Source organism: Rhinatrema bivittatum, chromosome 2 (assembly GCF_901001135.1).
Source record: "Rhinatrema bivittatum chromosome 2, aRhiBiv1.1, whole genome shotgun sequence".
In the NCBI taxonomy this organism is placed as follows: domain Eukaryota; kingdom Metazoa; phylum Chordata; class Amphibia; order Gymnophiona; family Rhinatrematidae; genus Rhinatrema; species Rhinatrema bivittatum.
Window position 1 is genome coordinate 1,369,026 of NC_042616.1, and position 22,715 is coordinate 1,391,740.

Below are 22,715 nucleotides of genomic sequence, written 5' to 3' on the forward strand. Positions count from 1 at the left end.
GAGAAGCCAGCAGGGAAGGCATGATGGAGTCCAAGCCTCGATGGAGGAGCAGCAGCATCTGCGGCAGTCAGGGGTAAGTGTGGCCTGTCACAGGGCCATCCCGTGACCAGCCAAACATTACAATCCTTTGTCATCTTCATGCAAAAATATCTTATACAACATGTGACCATCATATTATCTGTGGTTTATCACAAAAATCTCACTATTTTTTTTGGTTTGGTGTTTTTAACCTACTTTCCAAAGGGAGGAATGGTTATGTGAATGTTTGTCAGTCTCCGCATATTTCATGAATACATGCAAGATAGGTTCCATATTAGGAGTTACCACTCAGGAAAAGTATCTAGACATCTTAGTGGGCAATACATTTGAAACCCCTCGGCTCAGTGTGCAGTGGTGATCAAAAAAGCAAACAGAAAATGTTAAGGATTATTAGGAAAGGAATGGTGACAAAACGGAGGATATCATAATGCCTCTGAATTGCTCCATGGTGAGACTGCACCTTGAGTACTGTGTACAATTCTGGTCACCACATCACAAAAAAGATATAGTTTGCACTGGAAAAGGTACAGAGAAGGCAACCAAAATGATAAAGGGGATGAAACAGGTCCCCTATGAGGAAAGGCTAAAGAGGTTAGGGCTGTTCAGCTTGGAGAAGAGATGGTTGAGGGGAGATATGATAGAAGTCTTTTCAAATCATGAAAGTTCTAGAATGGGTAAATGTGAATTGATTATTTACTCTTTCAGATAACACTGGTAAACAAATTTCTGGGAACATTTTGTTTCCTCCACAACCTTCGGTGAAATAAGTAGATTTTAACAAGCTGAACACAAATATGCATTTATTATGTCTGTATCACGTACCGTTTACCAGAAAACTGCGATATACATTAAGCATTGTTACGCGTCTATAGCAGCATAAGCTATAATGGCAATGTTGGCACCAGAAAACAAAACTAAAAATGTTTTGCCACAGATTTTCGTTTGTAATCACTGTCCAACACTTCACGGATGAGAGTCCAGCAATAGTCACCCAGCATGGAGGGGTTCCACTTGCCTTGATACCGTTTCTCCATTTTGACAATGTCTTGATGAAACCTTTCACCATGTTCGTCACTCACAGTGCCAAAGTTGTCTGGGAAGAAATCCAAGTAGGAATGAAGAAAATGTATCTTCAATGACATGTTGCACTTCATCAGTTTCTATGCCTGAAGCAGATTTTCAACTTGTTCGACATAGTCTGCTGCCTTATAGTTGCTAGAAAGTTACAAACGACATTCTTGAAGGCTGTCCACGCAACACATTCTGTACCTTGCAGAAGACCATCAAAGTGGCTGTCCTTCATCACAGCCCAGATTTGTGGGCCAACGAAAACACCTTCTTTTATCTTGCCACCACTTATGTGTGGAAACATTTTCCGCAAATAATCAAAGGCTTTACTTTGCTTGTTCATTGCCTTAATGAAGTTTTTCATCAGCCCAAGTTTGATGTGCAAAGGTGGAAGAAATATCTAACTTAGATCCACCAATAGGTCGTGTGCAACATTCTTTCTGGCCCTGGAACCAACTTCTTGCGGAGAGGCCAGGCTTTTTCTGACGTAATGAGAATCCTCTTGCTCGACTATCCCACTCACAAAGGAAGCAACAATACTTGGGGTAACCAAGCTGCAGACCCAGTAGAATTGCAACTACCTTGAGATCACCACACAAATTCCAGTAGTACCTCGAGTACTCAGTGTGGTTCAGCAGTAGCTGCATGTTCTCATCCGTTTCTTTCATATGAATAGCATGTCTGACAGGTATTGATGGGTAGATATTGCCGTTGTGCAGCAAAACAGCCTTCAAACTTAAGATTGATGAATCAATAAACAGTCGCCATTCTGTTGGGTCATGGTCACATCCGAGAACATAAAACAATCCATTAATGCCACTAGCAAAAAATTCAGACTGTCTACTTGGTTGAAATATTTTGTCAAATCTTAGGGTACTCAATAAACATCCTTTTCTTTGAGTATTCAGACACATTTGTCATGCAGAAGTAACAGTCAGTTATATTATTTTTCTGTTCCCTCCATATCATTGGGATGGCAAATAGCATGGATGGTTGCACACCTTTCAGCCAAGCTTGCAGACTATTGGCATCGCAAGATGCACAACATATATGAAGAGCCCATGCTCTGTCCTGGTCACCAATTTTGCACCCGAAGTATAACTCGTATGCCGCCATAATGAGTGCAGTCATTCTCCCAGGACAAGCAGGATGGTAGTCCTCACATAAGTCGGCATGGGTGGCACGGCAATCGGGGTAGGAGGCAGGCTAGGCATCACCGGAGCCTCTACGGGGGCCCGTGAAGGCTCGATGCCTTGCACCGGTATTGGTTGGGAACACCTAGGGGTCCCAGGTCCAGAGGAGTATGGGGGCTCTTCTCCCCGGGCCCTCTTCACAGGTGGCTCGATGGAAGTCGATGCCGCTGCGGTATCTGTGCCGGTGTTGGTATCCCTCTGTGCTTGGTCTGGTCTTTCCCCAGCATCGAGGATGATGATGCCGATGTCCTCGATGGAGTCGGTGACGGATGGTCACCCTGTCCACAGTGCTCCTGGAGAATCATCTCCAAGGTCGACGGACCCTCCACAGTCAGTGGCGCTTGAACTGGCGTCGATGGAGCAGTATGTTTTGAAGAAAACAACTGCTCCATTTTGTCCAGGTGAGTTCGACGGCCTTTGGGGTCATTTGTGCACAACTAGGGCATCGACGAACGTCGAGTGAGGGGCCTAAGCAAAAAACACAGACTTCATGTGGGTCCGTTAGGGACATGGTCCTCGGACACTTGGGGCATTTCCTAAACCCGGTCGCCATGTTAAAATTTGGTGGGCACGCGGTCGTTGACTATCGGGTACCAAAGCGGTAAGCTGCCGGGAACCGACCCCAAGTACCAGAAAAAACACTTACCAAGCGTCGGAGGGAACGTTGTGAGAAATTTCTCACAGAGCCCCTAAACCGCGAGGCAACTGCTGTGTGGAAAAAAAGAGACTGAAGAGGGACCCCTGGTGGCTGCAGGGTTAGTGGCATGCTGGGCATGCTCAGTGAATCAGTCAAAGTTCTAGAAACTTTGACAAAAGTATTCCATGACAGGGCTCCATCTGATGATGTCACCCATATGTGAGGACTAACATCCTGCTGTCCTGGGAGAACATCTGTTACAGGTAAGCAACTCTGCTTATTCCTTTTCTGCGCTTTCAGAGTAAACTCACCACAGATGTAACAAAACATGTCATGGCTATTGCGACATTGGCTCGACATTTCATAAAGTATATGAAATTAAATCCCCACAAACTTTAAACACAACAGTTTTAACGATACGATTCGCTCATTCACACACACGTTGCATAGGAGACTACTGATTGCTGCTGCTTATATAAGGCTGCGTCGTCATGGAAACAAGTTGGAATCTTGCAGCCAAGCTGGGGCTTGCCCGAGTAAGTTCTGGCATGATCAGGCAGAGTTTCTTGGCGTATTTTTAAAAAAGTTAATCTCTGTTACATGTTAAGAACATAAGAAATTGCCATGCTGGGTCAGACCAAGGGTCCATCAAACCCAGCATCCTGTTTCCAACAGAGGCCAAACCAGGCCACAAGAACCTGGCAATCATCAAACACTAAGAAGCAGTGGCTATTCCCTAAGTAAACTTTATTAATAGCCGTTAATAGACTTCTCCTCCAAGAACTTATCCAAGCCTTTTTTGAACCCAGCTACACTAACTGCACTAACCACATCCTCTGGCAACAAATTCCAGAGCTTTATTGTGCGTTGAATGAAAAAGAATTTTCTCCGATTAGTCTTAAATGTGCTACTTGCTAACTTCATGGAATGCCCCCTAGTCCTTCTATTATTCGAAAGTGTAAATAACCGAGTCACATCTACTTGTTCAAGACCTCTCATGACCTTAAAGACCTCCCGCCCAGTCCGGGAGTAGCTTTTGTTCATCCCACTTGTTTTGAGTCCATCTGCTACACGCTAGGAAATGTAGAGATTACTTACCTGATAATCTCGTTTTCCTTAGTGTAGGCAGATGGACTCAGCATCCCGCCCGGCTGCCGGTATACATGGGCATGCACCGACTCAAGGTAAGCCATGCTGTCTTATATAGGGCATCCACCCTGCCGGGTGTCGACGCCTTCCGGTTGAGAACACTGGTGGTCTCCAGCTACTATCAATCGGTCAGGGGAATCATGTTCATTTAATCGATCGGTCAGTCTCACACATAGCCATAAAGCTTTTGCAAGGAAGATTACTGAGTTGCTGCACTTCCTGTGGGGGTATATGTACCCCGTGCTGACGTCAGAGCCGTCTCCAACTGCTAGCACGAGCACACTATACCCACTTGTTTTGAGTCCATCTGCATACACTAAGGAAAACGAGATTATCAGGTAAGTAATCTCTACAATACTGAAGCTTTACTATCCTCATTATCTGACACCATCCTTCTCAATCTGGAAAGAAAACAACCTTACCTTCTCGCCCTCCTCGACTTATCCGTCGCCTTCGATACGGTCAATCATTCCATCCTACTAGAGCGCTTATCAGATATCGGCATTCAAGGAGAGGCACATTGTTGGTTTAAATCGTTCCTTGAGAATAGATTCTACAAGGTCAGGATTAATAATAAAGAATCACTCCCAATCAAATCAAACCTGGGAGTCCCGCAAGGATCATCCCTCTCCCCCACGCTTTTTAACATTTATCTGCTGCCACTCTGCCAATTACTCTCCAACCTCAAACTCTAAAATATTGCATTTTCGCTGACGACGTTCAAATTCTTCTTCCAATCACCGAATCCCTAAAAAAAACCAATCCATCAATAGTCTGCTTACCAGCCTGAACCTTATCCTTAATTCAAATAAGACTGAAATCCTCATCATCTCTCCAGACGAAAACCACACTCTCCTCAACTCCCAAAGCGCATCCCAATTCGCAAAAACATTCATCAACCACTCCTCCTCTGTCAGAGACTTAAGGGTTCGGCTCGATAACATATTCAACTTAAAATCGTTCGTCCTCAACACAACTAAAGAATGTTTCTTTAAACTACAAGTTCTCAAAAATCTGAAACCTCTCCTACATTTCAGCGACTTCTGTTTAGTAGTTCAGGCTATCATCCTTACAAAGTTAGACTATTGCAACTCTCTTCTCCTAGGCCTCCCTGCGATAACTATCAAACCCCTACAGATGGTCCAGAATGCTGCGGCTAGGATACTCACCAACTCAAATAAAAGAGCCCACATCACACCCATCCTGCACAGCCTTCACTGGCTTCCCATAAAATCCAGGATCACCTTCAAAACCTTAATGATGATTCACAAGGACATTCACGGCATCGCCCATCTCAAACTAAGCTCTCAACTCCGCCCGCACACATCTGATAGACCAATCAGAAACGCTTATAAAGGATCTCTATACGCACCACCAGTCAAAACCACATTAAGAAAACATGCAATCTCTACAGCCGGGCCCACCCTTTGGAACTCTCTGCCACCGGAGCTTCGCCAAGAACCATGTCATCAAACATTTAAGAAACACCTCAAAACATGGCTTTTCAGACAAGCCTTCCCGGAGTCCCAAGAACACGTGGACACTGGTCAAAGGACATAACAGGACTTCATGGGGATCCATGATCGTCCTCAACCACCTTAGCATGTTCCCCTCCCTCCCCTCCTCTTCCTCTTCCTTCCCTCCGTCCATCAGCCATCTCGGCCTATCCCTCTCTCTATTCATTGCTGCCCGTTCCCTTGTCCCTCCTTACACACCCGGTGTCATCCTCTTTCAAGATAACCCCTACTACCTTACTTACGAGTTAACATTCAACTATTATACTTAGTAGCTAATGCTAATGTTTTTATATCCTGGTTTTGCTCTTACATCCTTTAGGGCCCCCGTTTACGCCCTATTTGGATGGTTCTCAGGTTCATAGCGATACTCTATTAGACGCCCTGTTTTAATGTAACGCCTGTTATTACTGTTTTGCTGTTCTATTTATTTTTATCAGACGCCTTGTTTTAATGTAACGCCTTAGCCGCGATTGTTCTGTTATAATGGAAACCGATATGATTTGATATTTTTTTCAAGAATGTCGGTATATAAGAATTCTAAATAATAAATAAATATATATAACTCTTCTGTAAGCCATTAGTGTGAGTGATTCCTGGTTGCTAATGTAGCATTGCTGTTTGTCTGTATTTTAGATTTGGATAAGAAAGATGTTAAGAATTTTGTAGGCACGAGGGTGGAGTAAAGTAGTCTTTAAAAGGGGAATGCTGTGATCCTTAGAACATTTTCATCAGTTCCTAAGCTCATCAAATTCTGTGTTTGCACTGTGTGTGGTAATGTTTTTATTTATTAAGGAATCTCCTGTGAGTCTTGTGAAACTCAAAGCATAGAGAGAGCGAGTCATAGGAGTTGGAGAGAGATAGCATGAAGAGAGAGAATCTGTATGGGAATATCTTCTGTGACCCTTATGAGACCTCCAATATGGAGAGAATAAATATCGAGGTGAGCACCCTAGTCCACAAGGACTGTCTAACTGCTCATGTTTTCAGGTTATCCCTAATAAATATATATGAGACAGATTTGCATGCACACTGCTTCAGTCATATGCAAATCTGCCTTATGCATATTCATAAGGGATTGCCTGAAAACCAAGCAATTAGGTAACCCTTGAGGACCAGAGTTCCTGTCTCTGTGGGAGTCTGTTCTCTGAGCCTTGTGAGAGAGACAGCATAAAGAGAACCCTTACGAAAGGACACTCTGGTATAAAGGGTGCTCGGAGGGACAATCTACCATGAAGTTGAAGGAATCATTCCTAAAGGGGTTAAAAGCCTATTTATTTCTTGCTGCATTTCTCTCTGTGAGATCCTTTCTTCTCTCTATGTCCCAGAGGCCTATCTCTTGGTAACAGCCATTCCTGATTGCAGTAATACAGGTTCCGAATATTGAGTTTAATGACCTGCAAAATGAGGAGGCAGAGCTGTGACATTTAGCAATGAAGCTGGAAACAGTGCTGCTCCTGCCAAAGACTGCTGAAATGCTCCTCAGAAAATCCAGTACACTCCCTTCCTGCCCTCAGCACCAGCACTGAATCCTATAATTGTAATATCCACCTTCCTTCCCTGTACCCCACTACTGATCCCCTATATTCTAAAATCCTCCCTCCCTGCCCTTAGCACCACCAATGAACCTTGTTATCTAATGCCCACCTTCCCTTCCTGTATCCAACTCTAATCCCCTATAATCTAATATCCTTCCCAGTATACTCAGTATCAGCATTGAGCTCTGTAATCTGATGCAATCCCTCCCTGGACTCACCACCAACACTGAACCCAGTATTCTAATGCCCACCTTCCCGTACCCCAATACCAAGAATGATGCCATGTAATCTAATCTTCTTTGTCCTTGCATGCCATACACAAACATTGATCCTGTATAATCATATATCTTCCCTCCATCTATCACAACTCCAATATAAATCCATATAATCTAATACCCCCTTCCCTCCCTGCACCCCAATACCAACACTCACTGATCCCCTATAATCAAATGCCCCTCATCCCTTCCTGTACATCAACACTATCCTCCATAATCTAATATCTTCCCTACATATACTCAACATCAGTATTGAACTCTGAAATTTGATGCTCACCTTTCCTCCTTGTACCCAAACATCAAGACTGATCCTCAGTCATCTAATTCCCCTACTTTCCTGCATGCCATACCCCAGCACTGTTCCTCCCTCCCTATTCTCTGACACCAGTACTGATCCCATTGTCTTGGGGCATATATTCCTCATGGGTAAGTAAGATGACTGCTAGTGGCTAGTAAGAACAGAGGATCTTTAGGACTAAATAAATGGTTGTAGAACTACAACTCCCAGCATGCTGCACTGATGACATAGGAGGCCAGGAGACTAACAAAGAAGAGGGGGGAGTTCAGGGTGTGGAATCTCAGAAGTGAAGGATGGATAGAAACTCCCAACATACTAAGTAAAGTGGTTGCAGGTGTGCTGACCCAGAGGAGGACAGAGTTGGTGCAGTCTAACAGCATTTGAAATGCTGCATTTATATCATCATCATCGATTTGGCAGACTGGATGGGCCATATAGTCTTTTTTTTTTTTTTTACTGTCATGTTGCTATTTTTATCACACCTTTCCAGCCAGGGAGTATAAGGCGTGTTTCGTGTATCACATTTTGTTTGTTATAACAGAATAGTAGTAGGATTATTATACTTGTAGCCGCATAAATACTTTCAAGGGTAGTAGGTCCATGACATATGCTTTCAAGGTTAGTAAGTCAATATAATATACTTTGAAATTATGATGTCTAAAAGAAGGTGGTGGGAGACTATCAGTAATGTAAGGGCTGAGTGAGACAGGACATTGGGACTATATATTGTATAGTGGTAAGAGTCTGTGGGTTTGTAGCAGATTCTCAGTAGCTTGGGGCAGTGCCTACATTCCACATCGGTGATTGCCTGTGTTTTCCCACTCCTCAGGGCTGTGTCTTCATTTGCATCAGTGACTGTACTCTCATCTCCCCCACTTCTCGGGGTTGCTGACATCATCACCTGGAGACTCGACTTGGGCCTCCCCGCTCCGCGGGGTAGCCTACATCATAGCATCAATACCTCCCTCGCTATACAGCTCTGCCCCTTCGGGGTTGTCCCAGCAGTATTCCTCCTGCACTTCCTGGCTCACGCTTCCCGCTCCTCGGGCCTGCCTAGCGCCACTCTCTCGGAGATCTCTGCCCAGGTTCTGCTCTCCAGCCCAACCTGAATACTGTGGGGTTCCTCAGTGCTGTGTCTCTCACCCTGCTCCTCGGGACCTTCGCACAGACCCTCTCCTAGAGTCCTACTGCACCTGACCTCGCCTCCCGATGGTGTGGGCCTGTGGGGCTCCTCCCCCAGGTGGTAACAACTCTCACCTCGGGCCAAGGGACCACGAAACCCACAAAAACATAACACATGGAATGCTGTCCTGGAAAATGTGGCTCAGACAAAATGGTAATGGATTCAAAAGGGCGTGAGACAAACACAGAGGATCCCTGCTGGCTTGAGAATAGAAATGAAGAAATCATATCTTTTCTGCTATAAAAAATTATAGTTTTCATTTAGGGGTGGGGATGGCCTGCACAGAGCAGCAGTTGCTGCTGCCCTTAACAAAAGGCTTAAGAACATAAAATATGCCTTACTGGGTCAGACCAAGGGTCCATCAAGCCCACTAAGATGACACTAAGATCTGCAATAGAGTGGACATGCCGGAAGGAGTGGAGAGAATGAGACAGGATCTAAGGAAGCTGGAAGAGTGGTCAAAGATATGGCAGCTGAGATTCAATGCCAAGAAGTGCAGAGTCATGCGAATGGGGTATGGAAATCCGAATGAACTGTATTCGATGGAGGGAGAAGGGCTGATATGCACAGGGCAAGAGAGAGACCTTGGGGTGATAGTGTCTAATGATCTCAAGTCGGCAAAACAATGTGACAAGGCGATAGCTAAAGCCAAAAGAATGCTGGGCTGCATAGAGAGAGGAATATCAAGTAAGAAAAGGGAAGTGATTATCCCCTTGTACAGGTCCTTGGTAAGGCCTCACCTGGAGTACTGTGTTCAGTTCTGGAGACCGTATCTCCAAAGAGACAGAGAAAAGATGGAGGCGGTCCAGAGAAGGGCGACCAAAAAGGTGGAAGGTCTTCATCGAATGACCTATGAGGAGAGATTGAAGAATCTAAATATGTACACCCTGGAGGAAAGGAGGAGCAGAGGTGATATGATACAGACTTTCAAATACTTGAAAGGTTTTAACGATCCAAAGATAACGACAAACCTTTTCCATCGGAAAAAAATCAGCAGAACCAGGGGTCACGATTTGAAGCTCCAGGGAGGAAGACTCAGAACTAATGTCAGGAAGTATTTCTTCACGGAGAGGGTGGTGGATGCCTGGAATGCCCTTCCGGAGGAAGTGGTGAAGATCAGAACTGTGAAGGACTTCAAAGGGGCATGGGATAAACACTGTGGATCCATAAAGTCTAGAGGACGTGAATGAAGAGTGGGTGACTCGCGGGAATGACAGCTACTGCCTGGAGATAATACCCTTATTCAATAAACATACACACGGTTAATGCGACTCCAACATTGCTCCAAGCTTCAACAGCAAGAAGAAATGTGGAAAAAGATTTGCATTCACAAAAAACGGGGAGTAGCTTGCTTGTTACGGCAGTTACTACCCCAAACCAAATAAGCCTGATACTTCCTTTCAATGCATAACCAGCATAGCTCTCTGCTTCAACGGCAGGGGAGAAAGTCTGATACTCGTGCTTATTCAGCATAGCTCTCTGCTTCAACAGTGGGAAGAAAGTCCTGATACTTTGTGCAATTCCAGCATAGCTCTCTGCTTCAACGGCAGGGGAGAAAGTCTGATACTTCATGCATATCCAGCATAGCTCTCTGCTTTAACGGCAGGGAAGAAAGTCTGATACTTCGTGCATATCCAGCATAGCTCTCTGCTTCAACGGCAGGGGAGAAAGTCTGATACTTCGTGCATATCCAGCATAGCTCTCTGCTTCAACGGCAGGAGGAAATGAAGAAAGTGGATCTATATACAGACAACAGCCAACAAGGACTGAATCACATAGACTGAGTAAACAAATAAGCATGGGTGTAGCTTGCTTATTGCGGCGGTTACTACCCCTAACTAAGCTAGATATTTCACTTAGATGCAGCTCCAACACTACTCTTTGCATTAATGGTGGGGGTGGAAGGGATATAGAACCAAAGGGTTACTAAGAGCCAAGAGTAACAGATAAGTATGAGAAGAAGAAAAAAAAGTGCGAAGCTTGCTGGGCAGACTAGATGGGCCGTTTGGTCTTCTTCTGCCGTCATTTCTATGTTTCTATAAGTATCCTCTTTCCAACAGTGGCCAATCTAAGTCACAATTACCCAAACATTAAATCTCAAGCTACTATTGCTTATTAATTAATAGCAGATTCCTCTAGGAACTTATCCAAACCTTTTTTAAACCCAGTTATACTAACTGCTGTAACCACATCTTCTGGGCATTAAATTCCAGAGCTTAACTAGGCGCTAAGTGAAAAGAATTTTCTTTTGTTTTAAATGAGCTACTTGTTAACTTCATGGTGTGCCCCCTAGTCCTTCTTTATCTGAGAAAGTAAATAACTGATTTACATTAACTTTGTAGACCTCTTTTGTATCCCCCCCTCACTCGTCTCTCCTCCAACCTGAACAGCCCTGACTTCCTTATCCTTTCTTCATAGGCAGCTGTTCCATGAACTTTATCATTTTGGTCGCCCTTCTCTGTACTTTCTCCAGTGCAAATATATCTTCTTTTGAGATGTGGTGACCAGAATTGTACACAGTATTCAAGATGTGGTCTCACCATGGAGCGATAGAGGCATTATGACATCTATCCTTTTATCTGCCAATCCCTTCTTAATAATTCCTAACATTGTTTGCTTTTTGGACGCCACAGCACACTGTGAGCTGACAATTTCAATCTATTATCCATTATGATGCCTAGCTCTCTTTCCTGGGTGGTAACTCCTAAGACAGAAACTAACACTGTGTAACTATAGCAAGGGTCATTTTTCCCTATATACATCACTTTGCACTTGTCCACATTTATTTCTGCTGATTACCTGGACTGGTTGTGGAGCCCCGCAGCTGAGGAGAACCCTGCTTCGTTTTCGCAGCGCCGCTGACATCATCAAAGGGAGGGGCCAGTAGGTTCAAAACCGGACCCCCCTGCGGCGCATAACGAGGTTGGAGAGTAGAGACTGGTGAGGAGGAATCCCGGCCCGATTAATTTTATTTCTGCTGATTACCTGGACTGGTTGTAGAGCCCCACAGCTGAGGAGAACCCTGCTTCCTGCTTCGCTTTCATCGCGCCGCTGACGTCATCAAGGGGAGGGGACGGTAGGTTCAAAACCGGACCCCCCTGCGGCGCGCAGTCGACACCAGCGCGCTGCCGAAGCCACGCGCGCGGCTTTGACTGGACATAACGAGCAAAGTTTTTTTCTAATAACAGTAAGAATTCTTGATGAAAGTCTTGTAAGTAAAACATTTTATCTTCCCTCTCTTGGCCTCCTAATCCGTGAGTCATTGGATTTGCAATATTAACAGAGTTAACATAAAGAAGAGAGTCTATTGAAGTTTACTTGTAATGCCTCATACAAAGCAAGAAGGCCCGCATAAGGGAAGCTATGTCGTCGTATCCCTTACCCGACCAACCCAACCCCAGATTTCTTCATTCTTTATGACTGCAACAAATATAGTACCGGAGGAAAGGGCCGTTGTAGACACAGATTTAGAGCAAGAATCTGTGTCTACAACCAATAACAACCAAAAAATAATCCGTCACAATCAATAACAACCACAAAATACAACTAGCTGAGAAAGTACAAAACCTTGGAGTGATTATGAAACAACATATATCTCTAAAAGTAAGGGAAGGTTACGTCAAACTTATGACTCTCAGAAGACTTAAACCACTACTATCACCAAATGACTTCCGATCAGTAGTACAAGCATATTAATTTTTTCAAGCACTGATTACTGTAATGCCCTTCTACTAGGATTACCCCACACCACGATAAGACCACTACAGGTATTACAAAACACAGCTGCAAGAATTTTAACTGGTAAAAGTAAAAGAGACCATATCACCAAAACCCTAATTGAACTACACTGGCTACCCATTGAACAAAGAATTCAATACAAGACTCTATGCACCATACATAAATTAATACACGACGAAAAGGCAGAATGGCTGAACACAGCCCTTCATGTACACGTCCCTAATAGAAACTTGAGATCAGCAAACAAAGCCCTACTAACTATTCCCTCAGTAAAAACAGCCAGACTAACTCAAGTAAGGGATAGGGCCCTATCCCTAGCAGGACCTATAATATGGAACACCATGCCTTTAGAAATCAGAACACAAAGAGACATCAAAGCATTCAGAAAAAGTTTAAAAACATGGCTATTTAAGCAAGCATACCACAAAGGGAATGAAGAGTAGAATCCATGGAATTGTATGATGCGGTCTTAAGAACTCCCACACACACATCAGCTTACTCGAATTGTGTATGTGTGTATATTATATTATATTTTATTTTACTTTTATTAGATTGCAACAACAGAGGACCAGACTTAAGTGTTAATTTATCTTATAGCCGATATACTTAAAGTAGACATGACTTATCACAACCACTAAGTAATATTTAATATGAAACTGTTACAGTATTTGGCACCTCTTTAGTTAATATAATTTAACACATTTAAGTTTGAAATTATGTGCCTTATTGTGAACTGTTGTGATGGCAACTAGCTTAACGATGGTATAGAAAAGATTTTAAATAAATAAAATAAATAAATAAATTCTCAGGTCGAAGCCATCTCTCTAAGCCCCGGTGCTCCCAGTACTCCATCTCCTCCAACAGTTTTAAAGGATAATAATGGAGACCCATTATCTTCTGAATTAAATGTAGTATCTAATGTAGAAATGGGAATGGGGAACTTTGCAGCAGGGGTGGTGAGGAGGGAAAGTCTGAAATGAAAATAATTATACCTTCTAGTACATCTGAAGTAACCATGGACACTCTCTGGACTGCAATTAAGTCTCTTGAGACAGCTATAATAAAGTTAACTAATACTCATACAGAATCTCAACAAAAAGTATTAGATCTAGAAAAAACTGTTGTCACTCATAATAGTAAATTGGAAGTACAAGAAGAACATTTGGTTAAAGTGGAAATCATTCAAAAAAAAACTTGGTTAAGACAGAGATGTCTAATCTGAAAAAATTAGAATATATGGAGAATAATTTAAGATACTCCAATTTAAGAATATTAAATTTTTCCATTTCAAAAAATTATTTCCCCAAAAGAAATGCTCAAGGAATATTTATTGCAAGTTCTAAAAATGCCAGCCCAGACTATTCCGGCCTTGGCAAAAATTTACTATATTCCAAAAAACATTATCTACAGGAGACATGCAGCCAGAGCAGTCCATGAATATATCAGAAGCCCTAGAAACAACAATTGGAACAGAGATATTGTTAAGAGAAACCTTATTTGTCTCATTTATGTTTCCATCAGAAAGAGATATACAGTATTACGTTTATTTTTACGTAATAGGTCACAGAAATATCATGGACAACAGATTTGGATGTACCCAGATCTATCAAGGGTAACTCAATTAAGGAGAATTCCTTAGATTAAAAATTGATACTTTGGCTAGGGGGCAAAATTATTTTTAAGATATCCATGTAAGTGTGAAATATGGTGTTATGAATCGCGCTGCCCGCGGGTCTCCCCGCGAGCATGCACTCACCATTTGTTGCTTCTCTTCAGCCAACGCGGCAGGATGCCACCGTCAGCCTTCCCACGCAGCCGGAGCCACGGACTCTGCTCTCTCATGTGGCCCGGAGGCCACCCCGGGGTCTTGGCTTCGCCGCGGCAGGTGCCACGGACTTTGCTTGACATCTTTGCGGCTGGGGAGCCGCCGCCAGCGTCCTTGTGATCTTCGCGGCCTGGAGGCTGCATCCCTGGGCTGGAATAGCGGCTGGAGCTGCCCCCAGGGTCTCCTGCAGCGGCTGGAGCCGCTGCCTTCATCGGGCCTGCGTCCCAGGCCAGCCCTGCTGATTCTAACGCTGACGTCTGTGCAGTCTTCGTCCGCGATGCCATTGCATCGACCCTGCTGTCATGTCTTCGTCCGTGATGCCGTTGCATCGACCCTGCTGTCATGTCTACGTGTCAAGGCCCGTCTGCCCTCAACCTCAGGCCAGGCTGCTGCTCCATTGCTGTTCCACGCAGCAGATCCGAAAGGGCTCGGAATGGTCGGAGGACCATTCACATTCCAACATCTTCTGTTGTTGGCCATGGGAGCTTGCCGGCCTGGCAGAGGGTCAGACCGTCAGCCATGGTGGAACACGCCATCAACCCTCGGTCCGGTCCTAGATCCGTCTGGGGTCGGGCTGAGGCCCAAAGGCACACTAAAACACCCAAACACAACATATGGTATAAAGATCATAAATATGTTTTTTATGAAGTTTCGGCATTACAGGCATTCCTAGATACACCACCCACAAAAATGCAGCAATGTTTGAGAGCAAAAATAATAGTTTTGTTGTATCGCTGATTTCCTTAAAAAATGTGTGATAAACACTATTAATTGCCTTAAATCAATCAATTGAATATTCCAATGTCTCATGGTTTTCCTTTAAGAATTACTGATATATTGATTATAAGGGTAAATTTGGTATTAGTACCTAGGTAAATATTGTCTCTGTGTGATCATATTTCAGTATATGTATACATTTTGCTGTTATAATTAGTGAAAATTTAAAATAAAGAATTGGAAAAAAAAAATTTTCATCTGCATTTGGAAGCCCAATCTTCCAGGCTCACAAGGTCCTCCTGCAGTTTATCATAATCTGCTTGAGATTTAACTACTATCCATGATTTCGTGTCATCTGCAAATTTGATCACCTCACTCGTCGTACCACTTTCCAGATCTTTATAAATATATTAAAAAGCACCGGTCCAAGTACAGATCCCTGAAGCATTGCACTCTTTACCTTTTTCCACTGTGAAAACTGACCATTTCTTCCTATTCTTTGTTTCCTGTCTTTTAACCAGCTTGCAGTCCACAAAAGGACATCACCTCTTATCCCATGACTTTTTAGTTTTCTTAGAAGCCTCTCATGCAGGACTTTGTCGAACACCTTCTGAAAATCCAAATACACCACATCTACCGATTCAACTTTGCCCACATGTTTATTCACCCCTTCAAAAAAAATGTAGATTTGTGAGGCAAAACTTCACTTGGGTAAATTCAATGTGGCTGTGTCCCATTAATCCATGTCTATCTAAATGTTTTGTGATTTTATTTTTTTAACAGTTTGCACAATTTTTTCCTGGCACTGAACTCAGGCTCACTGGTCTATAGTTTCCCAGATCACCCCTGGAGCCCTTTTTAAATATCGGTGTTATATTGGACATATTCCAATCTTAAGGTACAACGGATGATTTTAATGATAGTTTATAAATTAATTGAAATAGGTCTGAAATTTCATTTTTGAGTTCTTTCAGAACTCTGGTGTGTATACCATCCGGACCAGGTGATTTACTACTCTTCAGTGTCTCACTCTGGCCTACCACATCTTCCACGTTCCCCATGATTTGGTTCAGTTCATCTGAATCATCACCCTAGAAAACCATCTCTAGAACGGGTATCTTCCCAACATCCTCTTCAGTAAACACCAAAGCAAAGAAAACATTTAATCTTTTCACAATGGCCTTATCTTCCCTAAGTGTCCCTTTAACCCCTCGATCATCTAACGGTTCAACCGACTCGCTCACAAGCTTTCTGCTTGTTATATTTTAAAAGTTTTTATTGTGAGTTTTTGTCTCTATGGTCAACTTCTTTTCAAATTCTCTCTTAGACTGTCTTATCAATGTCTTACATTTAACTTGCCAGTGCTTATGCTTCTTCTGATGGATCCCTCTTCCAATTTTTGAATGAAGATCTTTTAGCTAAAATAGCCTTTCACCTCACTTTTTAGCCATGCTGGCAATCAATTGACCTTCCTTCCACCTTATTAATGCGTGGAATACATATGGACTGGGGTGCTTCTAAGATGTTTTTGTTTTGTTTTTTTAACAATGTCCACGCTTGTTACACACTTTTTATCTTTGTAGCTGCACCTTTCCATTTTTTTAAACTATTTTTCTCATTTTATCAAAGTTACCCGTTTGAAAGTTTAGTGCTAGAGCCGTGGATTTACTTAATGTCTCCCATCCAGTCATTAATTCAAATGTGATCATATTATGATAACTATTGAAAGCAGCCCCACCACCGTTACCTCTCACACCAAATCCTGCACTCACTGAGAATTAAATCTAAAATTTCTTCTTCTCTCATTGGTTCCTGAACCAATTGCTCCATAAAACTGTCTTTTATTCCATCCAGGAACTTTATCTCTCTAGCATGTCCTGATGTTTCACTAATCCAGTCAATACTGGGGTAATTGAAATGTCTCATTATTACTGCACTACCAATTTGGTTATCGTCCCCAATTTCTCTTAGCATTTCACTGTCCGTCTCATATCTTGGCCAAGTGGATGGTAGCATTATCCCAGGACAAGCAGGATGCTGGTCCTCACATATGGGTGACATCAGTAATGGAGCCCTATACGGAAAAACTTCTGTCAAAGTTTCTAGAAACTTTTGATTGGCACAGTGTGCCCACTGAGCATGCTCGGCATGCCATGATATTCTCAGCCATAGGGGTCTCCCTTCAGTCTTCTTTTTTCCGCGAAGCCGTTAGCCTCGCGGTTTTAGGAATCCTGTGTGGTGATTTTTCACCATATAAAAAAGTTATTAAAAATGCGAAAAAACTTCGACACTGTAGGGGGTCTCCCATTTTTTACCATCGCGGTAAGTTTTTCTCCTTTTTCCGACTGTTCCGTACCGTTCCTTTTAGCCTGAAAGTTGTCGACGGCTGTCCGACTTCACAATAGCTACGGGCTTTAAAAAATGCCCGATTTGTTGCCGTACCATGTCTATTACGGACCCACACTTAGAGTGTGTTTTCTGTCTCGGTGGAGGACACGTTGTCCTAACATGCCCGAAATGCGCTGAGATGACGCTGAAGGGCAGAAGACTCCGGATGGAGAAGATGGAGCACTTGTTCCATTTACAGTTAATGCCATCAACATCGACGTCCACGCAGTCGTCTCCGGCTGGCGCGATCCGTAAGGTTGTCCTCAAGAAACGAAGACCGGATGAAGCGGGGGATCGTCCGTCGCCAACCCCATCTAAGTCCTCAATAAAATTGACATCGGTCATCGAAAAGAGCACCGAGCAGAAACATCGGCATCGGAGGCCTCACGATCCTGAGACTGATCCAATATCCGCTGGTCCATTGACAGATCCTGGATCAGCACCAAAGAAACCTCGGAGAGACGATGTGATGCCAACACCTTCCACCCCGAGGCGATCCCCACCGACATTGGTGCCAGGAACCGTACCTCCACAGGGCCCTGCGAAGGTACCGGTATTGCCTTCACTGCCTCTCCCCATAGCTGCTCTGGTCTCACCAGCTATGCGGGCGGAACTGGACGGCTATATCCACCAGGCAGTTCGGGTTGTGCTCCTCGACATAGCTCTGATGCCAGCACCGACTCCGCCATCGAGGCCATCGCCAGTACCACCGCCAGTGCCGGTCCCATCGATGCCACTACCGATGCTATTACTGGTTCCATCGCCGGTCCCATCGATGCCATTACTGGTTCCATCGCCGGTTCCATCGATACCATTACCGATGCCAGTGCCGACTCCATCGTCAATTCCATCGATGCCGATGCCCGATTTATCTTTTTTTGTGCCGATTTTAACAAAACTAGATACACTTATCGGTGCTATTTCGGTGAAACCTCAAGAAATACCACCGAGGGGAGAAGATATTATTGGAGAATTTCCGATGCCAGAGCCAATCCCAGGTCCATCAGGGGTCCCATGCCCATTTCCACCACTATCCCCATTGTTCCCAGTGAAACCCAGGGAACAACCATCGATGCCAAAGGTGCTTATGCCTTCTACACCTCTACGACCGGATACACCTGATACATGGGATGATACTGCCACTGATACCTCCTCAGAGGAAGTCCTCTTGGAACCATCTCCTCCAGAGGAAAGACGAAAATCCCCTCCTGAGGACCTGTCCTTCTCCAACTTTATTAAAGATATGGCTGACACCATTTCTTTTCAATTACAATCTGAGGAGGACACCAGGCAAAAGACCCTGGAAGTGTTGCAATTCGTGGACCCACCTAAGGAGGTGTTAGCAATACCGATTCACGAAGTCCTTGTGGAATTATTACACAGGTTATGGGAGCATCCCTGCTCCATACCTCCAGTGAACAAGAGGACCGACTCAACATACCTGGTCCAACACATCCCAGGCTTCCAGAAGACTCAACTACCTCACCAGTCAGTAGTAGTTGAGTCAGCACAGAAAAAATCAAAGAGAATAAAGACTCATTCTTCAACTCCACCAGGTAAAGATAATAGGTTCCTAGACAACATTGGTAGGAAAATGTTTCAGGGATCCATGTTACTTTCCAGGATTGCGTCCTACCAATTATATATGACGCAATACCAGCGTAACCTATGGAAACAGATGCAAGAACTCTTTGAAACTCTCCCCCAGCAAGTTCAGGATTCTTTCTCTTCTGTAATTCATAAAGGCCTGGAGGCGGGCAAACACGAAGTTCGTGCAGCATACGACAGTTTTGAAACTGCATCACGAATGTCAGCCACAGGTATAAGTGCTCGAAGATGGGCCTGGCTCAAGGGCTCAGACCTCAGACAAGAAATACAGGAGAAACTGGCTGATCTCCCGTGTGTAGGGGACAATCTCTTCGGAGTTAAGGTTAAGGAAGCGGTTTCCCTCCTAAAGGAGCACTCAGAAACCCTAAAACAACTATCTTCTGCACCTCAGGAGTCTCAAACACCATCAAGAAGACTCCCAAGGAAAGAGTCTAAGCACCCATACTACAGGCCAAGACGTTATTATCCATCTCCTGCCCATGGACGCTCATCCAGACCAACTCAAAGAGCACAATCTAGACAACCAAGAGCGCCTAGAGCTCAACCCCTCTGCAAACAGGAGCAACATCGAGGTTTTGAAATTCTACCAGAGAGCAGCAGCCTGTCCATCAATCCGATCCCAAATTTGCCGGTAGAAGGTCAGATTGCTTTCTTCCAACACAATTGGTCACATATTACCACAGACCAATGGGTACTCACTATCATATCTCAGGGGTACCACTTGGACTTTCTCACTGTACCAAACGATACTCCACCAACCTCGTTTTGGACAGTAAACAACCAATCCACACTTCTACAAACAGAATTATCCACCTTCTGAGAGCCAGGGCCGTGGAACCAGTTCCCCGACGTCAGCAGGGCAGAGGATTCTACTCCCATTATTTCCTCATTCCAAAGAAAACAGGAGGCCTACTCCCATCCTCGACCTCAGAAATCTCAACAAATTTCTGAGAAAAGAAAAATTCAGAATGGTTTCTCTGGGCACCATGTTACCTCTTCTTCAAAAGGGAGATTGGCTCTGTTCTCTGGATCTTCAAGATGTAGTTAAATCACAAGCAGATTGTGATAAATTGTAAGAAGACCTTGTGAGGCTGGAAAATTGGGCATCTAAATGGCATGTGGTTAGTGCAGTTAGTATAGCTGTGTTTAAAAAAGGATTAGATAAGTTCTTGGAGGAGAAGTCCATTACCTGCTATTAAGTTCACCTAGAGCAGAGCTTTCCAAAGTGTGTGTCGCGACACTTTGGTGTGTCACCTGAGGTGTGCCGGTGTGTCGCGCAAGCCCGGTGCACGTGACACACCGGCAAGTGGGAGCCAATGCGGCCGCCGGTGGAGCTCATCCCACTGGCGGCTGAGCAGCGAAGAATCGTTGTGCTGTGTGCCGCAGACACACAGCCGGAATATCGGTAAGGCTGTGGTGAGTTCACATCACCACGGCCAGAAGAAAAAGGGCACGTCTAAACGTGCAGGTGCTCCGCCTCCTTCCTGCCCACGCAGCCCCGGAAGAAAAATGTTGCCGGAGCCGCACGGGCAGGAAGGAGATGAAGCAGCCGCGTGCAGAAGAGGAGCCGCGTTGTTGCAGCGGGCGAGAAGAGGCCCGGTAGCAGGGCCCCCACCGTGGATCGGATCGGCCCGAGAAGATCAGGGCCGCTGCAGAGCCGATCCTGCAGCGACCCGTGAAGAGGAGGCCCAGAGGTAAGAGAGAGGCTGAGGGCCCGTAGAGTGCGTGTATTAGCTGAGTTGAGAGATTGGGTGCCTGTATGAGCTGAGCTGAGTTGAGAGATTGGGTGCCTGTATGAGCTGAATTGAGAGATTGTGTGCGTGTATGAGATGAGTTGAGAGATTGGGTGTGGGAGTGAGGATCTCAATGTTTGCAGAGACAGCATGTGAGAACCTGTATGTGTGTGAGAGAGACAGCATGTGACAGTGAGAGCCTGTGCATGAGCAAGACAGCATGTGGGAGTGAGAGAGAGCCTGGGTGTGTGAGAGTCAGACAGCATGTGCAAGAGAGAGACTGTGTATGAATGATTGTGTGAGAGAGAGAGCATGTGAGAGTGAGAGCCTGTGTGTGTGTGTGTGTGTGAGAGAGAGAGAAAGCATGTGAGAATGAGAACCTGACTGTATGTTTGAGGGAAGAAGATAGATGGAGAGAAAAGAAATAGAAAAAAAGACAATATGAAATGAATTGGCAAAAAAATAAGAAAGGGGAGGTGGAACAAAAAAGCCTGGGACTAACCAATTAGAAAACTAAGATCAGACAGCAAAGGTAAAAAAAAAAAAAAAGAAATAAATTACTTTTTACTGATTGGCACATGTAATCTTTGTTAATGTCAAGAGTAGCACTTTCTCTATGCGGATCTCACAATGTACGAGATCAACATGGAGGAACTGGAAACCCACAGGGCCTGCACAGAGGAGGCAGCAGAATGGGCTTCAGTGCCAATAGCAGCAATCAGCGCCTCTCCAATAGCCATGCGGCATCAGTGGCAGCAGAGGAATGAGAGAGGCTCCGAGGTTGCTGGCAAAAGAAAGAGAGGGGGTCTGCCTTTAGTGTGTGCATGTGTATGAATGGGTGCCTGCCTGGGGGTGTATGTGTGTGAATGGATGGGTGCCTGCCTGGGGGATGGTGAGGGAGTGGTGTGCAAATGAATGGGAGCCTGCCTGGGGGTCAGTTTTAGTGTGTGAGAATGACTGGGAGCTTGCCTGGGTGTGTGTGTTTGTGTGAGAATGATTGGGACCTTGCCTGGGTGTGTGTGTTTGTGTGTATGTGAGGGAGCCAGAGAGAGTGTGTATGAGAAAATCCAGGGGAGTAAGAGTTTGTGTGTGGAGGGGGAGAGAGTGTCTTAGAGCCTGAGAGTGTGTCAGTGTCTGTGAGAGCGAGAGGTTATGGTGGGTATAAGAGCATGAATGTGTATGTATGTGACAGTGTATGTGTGAGAGAGAATGGACATGTGAGTCTGTGTGAGAGAGGATAACCTCTGGGAAATTGTAAAAAATGTATATGATTTTAATTAATAGAAATTCTAATTATCAGTAGTTTTAAAATATTCTTTTATTAGTATGGTTTTACTATTATAACTGATGCTTTATGTTTCTTGATTTTGTTTGTTTTATGAGGAATGGTGGTTCTGTTTTTCCATTGTTAATACACAAAGTCTGGCTTCTTGGAGTTTCCATTTCAGTTTTTGTCTAATTTGTGCTCCTTTATTTTGTATTCTGTATTTGGTGAGGGTCTGTCTCTGCTCTGTGTGTGTGACCATGATGAGAGATTCTGCTAGCATAGGGATCTATAGCAATCGGGTTTGTTTTGTTTCCTCAATAGGTGGTGTATTGGTATTCTAGGACCCAGTGTAATATTTACCTTTGCTTTTTCACAGGTAGGGTTATTGTTGTTTGAGTCCTTGGTGTTATTACTGTTATGTTACAATGGGATTGCAGTATAGATTTTGAGTGTCTTTTTTGCGAGGTTTTATTTTAGTTCACAATGTGCCTGGCAGTGGAAAGTGTTTGTGCTGCTGTTACTGTGAGGTGACACCAGCATTTGAA

At 44.2% G+C, this 22,715-nt stretch overlaps 2 protein-coding genes across 3 annotated transcripts in view; both read left to right on the top strand.

Annotated features, from left to right (window-relative positions):
• The window catches only part of AGAP3 (ArfGAP with GTPase domain, ankyrin repeat and PH domain 3), a 1,011,227-nt gene that overhangs the window by 750,234 nt on the left and 238,278 nt on the right, over positions 1-22,715 (top strand). The gene's annotated exons all lie outside the window — the stretch shown is intronic.
• LOC115083429 (zinc finger homeobox protein 4-like) lies at positions 17,854-20,022 on the top strand. The gene has a single exon (XM_029587236.1). It carries the CDS (start codon positions 18,032-18,034, stop codon positions 19,988-19,990), a length of 1,959 nt encoding a protein of 652 aa, XP_029443096.1. The 5' UTR covers positions 17,854-18,031; the 3' UTR covers positions 19,991-20,022.